Below are 6,993 nucleotides of genomic sequence, written 5' to 3'. Positions count from 1 at the left end.
TGGCCCTCTTTTTCAGGCACCCGGACGAGGCAGGAGGACAGAGTACGCGGGAGCGGCGCCGAGTCTAGTATGGCTGCGGATCCCTGGCCTGGGTCAGTGAGGAGTCCTAGGGACCCGGCCGCGCTCGGCCTGGTGCTCCCATCGTCATCCTACCCCGCGGGAAACGACACCAAACTAGGTTCCAGCCCGTTTTCGGGATGTACCGGGCAGGTGTGTGGGAGAACGAGGCCTGGGCTTGACATGTGTGGCCCCCGGATCTTCTCACGGGAGTAAGGGCAAAGCCCCGCTCCATTAACTGTGGATACTCAAGAATTAATTGACAGAAAATCTATTTTTAAATACTTTGGTTTCTAAGGCATGGTCCGGGCTAGATGGGGCGTAATTGCTTTTTTTAATCGGAATGTTAAAACTTGGATTGAAATATTCATGTTAGGACCTTTAAGAAATCTTTAATCGCTCGGGAAATACAGTATACTAAATTGAATGTATTTGGAGGACTAGTCAGACCTCTAAGGATACAGAAACTGTTAAGAGTGGATACAGACTTGATTTCAAAAGATCCTTTCCTAACAAATCGAGGTACAAATGATTACAAGCTAGCTGGTTAGGACACATACACATTAGGCATCAAATTGGAGCTGCTCAATTTGGTAAGGGAGGTAAGATTTTTAGTCACTGAAGTTCTAACACATAGTTCTACTATTTTTCATCAGGTTTTCTATCAGATGATCCATCGTAATAATGCTGGTAAGTATGAAAGGATTAATAAAAATACTTGTTGACAGAAATATAGTTTTGCACATATAACATTGGTGGGTTTTTGGAAGCATAGTTTTAAAAAAGTCAGAAACTGGCAAGAGAGAGATTTTACTCTGCTTGCATGCTAAAAACTTAGCCTGCCACAGTTTTGTAGAAGATGCAGCCCCCTGGATAGGTGATGAATTACAGCAGTAGCCAGAATATCAGTAATTTTGCCCCAGTTGCCATAGGATGCATGCCTTTCAAAACTGTTCGCTCTACATAACATTTTTGAGACAACAGTCCAGAGCAAAGGGCAGTGAGTACCTTGCTTACAAGATATGCAGAACCACTAGAGACCCAAGGAGATTACCTCTCAACAAAATTCTGTGGAATTTTAACTAAATTGGTTACAAAAAGTATTGAATCTTACAAGATTTGGTGTCAGTAATTTGCCAGTTTGGCATAATGTTCAGTTATGATTTGACTTAATAGCACTTGGTTCTAACTGGTCCATGGATCTTTACAGCCAAGTGTATCTAAAATTATTTACCCCCTATGACCTCCACTCCTTTTTTTTCCCCTTTGTTGTGAAATTAAGAAGGTAGCATTTGCACTTTGAAACAGAGCTTAAATTATTCCGGGGGGTGGGGGGGGGCAGACACCTTATTACAAAACAAGTGTAGAAACTGCAGTTGATGCTACCACTGTATACAGATATTTCTTTTTTAAAAACAAAAATGAGATTATACTGTAAAGACTCTTTTGTGACTTAATTTGAACATCTTAACCTTTTCCTACTGAAATAAATGTTCTGTTATGTGACTATCATGTGCACGTCTTATTTAAGCAGTTTCCTATTCTTGTATGTAGTTTCTAGTTTTCATTATTGGAACTTATATTCACATAATATTCCCTGTTTTGTATTTAAACTTTTTGTTTAAACAAAATTTTATTTCTCCCATTGCCAGTGGGTAATTTTCTGATGTAAAAGAAAGCATATTAGAAAACATAAATTTTAAAATGTCTTAAATACTTTTATTTTAGAATTTAAGAAGTCTTCATTCCTTTGCTCCAAACCAGAAGACTTTTCCCCCTGCATGTAGCGTAGGAGTAATGTTGGTTAGAAACTGGCTGGTGTTTAAAGCTGAAGATAGTCATGACTATTTAACCTAAGCTGTATGCTGAAGGAAGATTGTCTTGGAAATACTAAATTGGGTAAGTATTTTTTTAAAAAAAGGTTTGTGTTGAGTGGTGGGGAAGAAAACTAATAGAAAAAGATCTGAAATTAGGAAAAGTACCGTTGATAAAAATTAATAGCAGTGAAACTGAGTTAACACAGTTGGAACTTTGTTAACTTCAGGTTTATGATACATCTTACTTGGAGGTTAATATTGCAGGGATTTTAGTAACTTGTGGCTGATTAAATCTAGGCTTGAAACACTTTTCAACCCACGGTGAGTTACATTTGCAAAAATTTTTTAAATTATGTATAAATTCAGAATGCCTAAAAAGCATTTTAATTTAAAATGTGATTAGGTGCAGTTCTAATGGGATTGTCAACTGTGCTTTATTGTTATTTATTATGTTGTTTCTAGGGAAAGTGAATTCTGCACTTAAATCTCTGAAAGCCAATCAGAGACCCCTGGATAGACATTTAGAGATTCAAGGATCCAGACTATCAGAATATTTTATGCCATCTAAAGGCATACACCAGGAGATACAACCTCTAGGTTAGTTATTCTCCAGATATTCTAAATTGAGTGACCAAAAATGCTTACTTGTGTATGAGTCATGAGCTCTAGTCTCAGTTTCAACTACTGGATATCTATCATTATAAACCAGAGAAAACATATAGATATGATTATGTGTGGCTCAGATGGTAAAGAATGTGCCTGCAGTGTGGGAGACCAGGGTTTGATCCCTGGGTTGGGAAGATCCCCTGGAGAAGGAAATGGCAAACCAGTCCAGTATTCTTGCCTGGAAAATCCCTTGGCCTGAGGAGCCTGGCAGGCTACAGCCCATGGGGTTGCAAAGAGTCAGACACAACTGAGCAACTTTACTTCACTCACATGTAGATAAATATCATGTTTTCTATTTTTAATTGATCTCTTCTTTTTTCTTTTTGATGAGTTTCTTCATTTTTCATTTTGAAACTTCTTACTAAAACCTCATAAAGGTTGTAAAGTAGATCAGATACAATATCATGGTTAGTGTGTACATTGAAATTAATCAGTGTTTTTATATTTAACATCTTTTCATCAAATTGGCTTACCTAGTATTTTATTTTTAAACTGATTGATAGTCTTTATTCTATTTCTTAGGCACTAGAGTGTGTTACTAAAGCATGAACTTTGGAATCAGGCAAACTTGAATCCAAATTCTAGCTCTGCCATTTAACTAATACTTAACCAACTTAATACTTGAGCTCCTGTTTACATATCTTTTGGTGTGCTTAGAAGCTCAGTCACGTCTGACTCTTTGTAACCCCATCGACTGTAGCCCACCAGGCTCTTCTGTCCATGGGGATTCTCGAGGCAAGAATACTGGTGTGCGTTGCCATGCCCTCCTCCAGGAGTGGTTCTTCTCAACCCAGGAATCGAACCCAGGTCTCCCACATTGCAGGCTGATTCTTTACTGTCTTTGAGCCACCAGGGAAGCCCTTACATATCTTTAAGATGAAGATAATAATTCCTACTAAATGAGCTTCTGACAGTTAAATGAGATGATGAAATTGTGAGGTTTTTAGTCCAATGTCTTAGTCCAGATAGCTCAAAAAATATCAGTTACTCTTTAGAAAAAAATTTTTTTTTTGTTTACAGACATTAATTGCAGCTTTTCCTGAGAATTCTGTATAATTACCTTTTTTACATGATGGTATTCATTCATACCATCTATGACCAGTTTATTCTTTCCTTTTATCTTGAAATTTACAGCTAATGATCTTCATTATCTTTTAATGAAAACAGAGACTTGAGTAATTGTCATATCAAAAGCAGTGTGATTGCTCATGTATATCCAGATTATTTGGCACTCCAGAGTTAAACTATCTAGAGGAAATATAAATAAATGTGGTTTTGTTAACACATGTTATTTCTAGTCTGGGAGAATTTAATCCACTTCCAGTTCACGTAATTTGAGAATTTCACGTACAGCATCAAGCAACCATTTGATTAACATTGGCAATGATTTAAAGCTAAAAACCTTTTTAGAAAATTTATTTAAGGTTTATAAGATTTCACATTATGTTAAATGTGGTCAGAATTTTGGTTAGTTCACAGAGAATCTGTATTGTACATGACCTATTATTTAGTATGAAGATTACTGTAAATATTTTAAACTAATAAGTTTGTGATCGATAATTTAAAGACAATAAGAATGATTGGCCTACATTTTTCTTGTCTAATTTTACAACTTTTCTGAATTAAACTTTAAGGGAATAATTGTTTAATTTCTTCTCTCATTGAATTGCTCTATAGTTTAGTTCTGAGTGCTCAAAGAATCACTTCCTCAGGAACACAATAATATGAATATCCTTTTTAGATATTCTGTTTTCCATTCATTTAACATACTCAGATATAAACTTTGTTTCTTAGGAAAAAGTGCTTAAATAGTGGGTCTTAACAGTGCTTGGTCTTTTTAATTTGTTTATATTCATCCTTTGTTTTTTAGCAGATCAAGAGTTGTTAAATAGGTAACTATAGCTAGGTTGGGCTTCCTTGGTGGCTCAGATGGTAAGGAATCTGCCTGCAAAGTGAGAGACCCAGGTTCCATCCCAGGCGGGAAGATCCCCTGGAGGAGGGCATGGCTACCCACTCCAGGGTTCTTGCCTGGAGAATTCCATGGACAGAGGAGCCTGGCGGGCTACAGTCCATGAAGTTGCAAAGAGTCATACACGACTGAGTCACTAATACTCTCACACTTCATCTCATAGCTAGATACATAAAACAACATATGTTTAGGAAATAATATTTCTTCTTTTCCAGGGTAACCCAAATCTGTTTCTGGAACCATGAAAATTTTGTTGGTTTTTGACTTTGACAATACAATCATAGATGATAATAGTGACACCTGGATTGTACAATGTGCTCCAGAGAAAAAGCTTCCCCTTGAACTGAAAGATTCTTACAAAAAGGGATTTTGGACAGAATTTATGGGCAGAGTCTTTAAGTATTTGGGAGATGAAGGTGTAAGAGAAGATGAAATGAAGAGAGCAATGATATCAATGCCTTTCACTCCAGGGATGGTGGAACTTTTAAACTTTATAAGAAAGAACAAGAATAAATTTGACTGCATCATTATTTCAGATTCAAATTCAGTCTTCATAGATTGGGTTTTAGAAGCTACCAATTTTCATGATGTGTTTGATAAAGTGTTTACAAATCCAGCAGCATTTGATAGCAATGGTCATCTCACTGTGGAAAAACATCACACTCATTCTTGCACTCGGTGCCCCCAAAATCTTTGCAAAAATGTAGTTTTGGTAGAATTTGTAGGTGAGCAGTTACAACAAGGAGTGAATTATACACGAATTGTTTATATAGGTGACGGAGGAAATGATGTCTGTCCAGTAACTTTTTTAAAGAAGAACGATATTGCCATGCCACGGAAGGGATATGCTTTACAGAAAACTCTTTATAGGATGTGTCAAAACCTTGAGCCTATGGAATCTTCTGTTGTATCTTGGTCTTCAGGTGTTGAAATAATTTCTTATTTACAATTTCTAATAAAGGAATAATTAGCCAACAATTGAAATGTGTATCAGTTAAGATTAGATACAGCAGCATAAAACTCCAAATAAGGCTTTAAAAAAAGAGAAGAAGTTTTTCCTCTCACTTAAAAGAATTTCAGAATTTAGTATCTCAAAGTCTGTTTGCTCTACCAACCTCAGCACTTGGCTTCCAACTCATGATCCAAGATTGCTGTTCAAACTCCATCTGTCACATCAACATTCTGGCCAGCAAGGAGGATAGTGAGAGAGAAAGTTGCAACCTCATTTAAATTTCATTGGCCAAAACTTACAATACCTAACTACAAGGAAGGATGAAAAATGTAGCTTTTATTCAAGATGGTCATATGCCTAGGAAAAATTGGGGGAAAATGGAGTACAAAATTGAGGTAAGTGCAGCTAGTGGTTTCTACCAAAGATGGTTAATAGATAGATTGTATTCTTAAATTTATTCCCAGAGAGAATAGTCTGAGTTTCACTTAGGTATTTATTTCCAAAGCATATCTTAGCAGTTACAGATCTTAAAAATATAACCTAATTCTTAATTCACATAAGAATTCACTAGTTCCAAATCAATTCATTTTAGAGATAAGAATTCAGTATCTTGCCCCAGATCAATTTCACAATTTCCTTTTGAAATGAAATACATATGAATGTTCTTCAAATATTTTTTTTTTTAACTTTAACTTCATATATTTGGAATACAAATGAACAAGGGAAATTCACACAATTGATAAATGATAAGTAAGATGCTTTGGGTGTAGGAGATAACTGCAAATCCCACTTCTCAGAAAACTTTGAACAATGCATTTTATAAAAAGAAAAAAATTACTACAAATAAAATGATTACCAAAATGGAGAACGAACAGTTTATGTAAAGGATAAGACCTCTGAAACAAAATCACTCATGCTAAAACTGTTGCTGAACATTATAAGTTCAAATGATACTTAACTTTCTAAATCTTTGAAAGGCCAGATATTTTAAATTTAAATCATCATCACAGACTATAACTCCAGAATGCTGATTTAATCAGTATGTTATTACTGTTTGGCAGTTAAGTATTGAGTGATGCAATACATAATTTGTAGGAATATTTAGCATTTAAGAAACTTTTTTTATTTAGGGATATTAGCAAAATGTCAACTGACCTAGAAAGTTTTGTAGTACCATGTTAATTCTAGGTTCACATGTTATAGGCATAAATATTCATTATATAATAATATTAGGATTTTCTTTTCCATATGGAAAGCTCTAGAAATAAAAATGTTCAATGTACTTGTATGGGAAAAAATTGGTACTCTTATTTTTTTCCAAGTTGAGAAAGTAAACTTTGTCTTGCTTTAAATTAATAGGTTAGATTATGTTGAAACACTGTTATAAATTGGGATTTCTCTACAAGTTGAAGCCAGTAACACATGATAAATTATAGATGTTAAAAAAAAAAAAGACTTTCTTCTATAGTTGTTGTAGATCAAGTAATTTGGACCAGATCTTCTACAGATTGCATCTGGAAAGCTGATAGCTG

At 35.2% G+C, this 6,993-nt stretch overlaps 1 protein-coding gene across 2 annotated transcripts; it reads left to right on the top strand.

Annotated features, from left to right (window-relative positions):
- The first annotated feature begins 5 nt into the window (after positions 1 to 5).
- On the top strand, positions 6 to 5,487 carry PHOSPHO2 (phosphatase, orphan 2). 2 transcript variants are annotated; one of them, XM_024999939.2, is made up of 4 exons: positions 6 to 92; positions 714 to 747; positions 1,786 to 1,956; positions 4,725 to 5,487. In XM_024999939.2, exon 4 carries the CDS (start codon positions 4,751 to 4,753, stop codon positions 5,474 to 5,476), a length of 726 nt encoding a protein of 241 aa, XP_024855707.1. In that variant the 5' UTR covers positions 6 to 92; positions 714 to 747; positions 1,786 to 1,956; positions 4,725 to 4,750; the 3' UTR covers positions 5,477 to 5,487. The 2 variants fall into 2 exon arrangements, with proteins under 2 accessions (XP_024855707.1, NP_001039430.1); NM_001045965.2 differs by having other exon boundaries at positions 6 to 210.
- Positions 5,488 to 6,993: the final 1,506 nt, after the last annotated feature.

This window comes from Bos taurus, chromosome 2, assembly GCF_002263795.3.
Source record: "Bos taurus isolate L1 Dominette 01449 registration number 42190680 breed Hereford chromosome 2, ARS-UCD2.0, whole genome shotgun sequence".
NCBI classification, from domain to species: domain Eukaryota; kingdom Metazoa; phylum Chordata; class Mammalia; order Artiodactyla; family Bovidae; genus Bos; species Bos taurus.
The sequence above is the reverse complement of the archived record's forward strand: the minus strand, read 5'-3'. Positions and strand labels throughout refer to the sequence as shown.

Bases quoted from the DNA above. Each gene is read 5' to 3' on its own strand.
- PHOSPHO2 (XM_024999939.2), top strand. From the start codon at position 4,751: ATGAAAATTTTGTTGGTTTTTGACTTTGACAATACAATCATAGATGAT.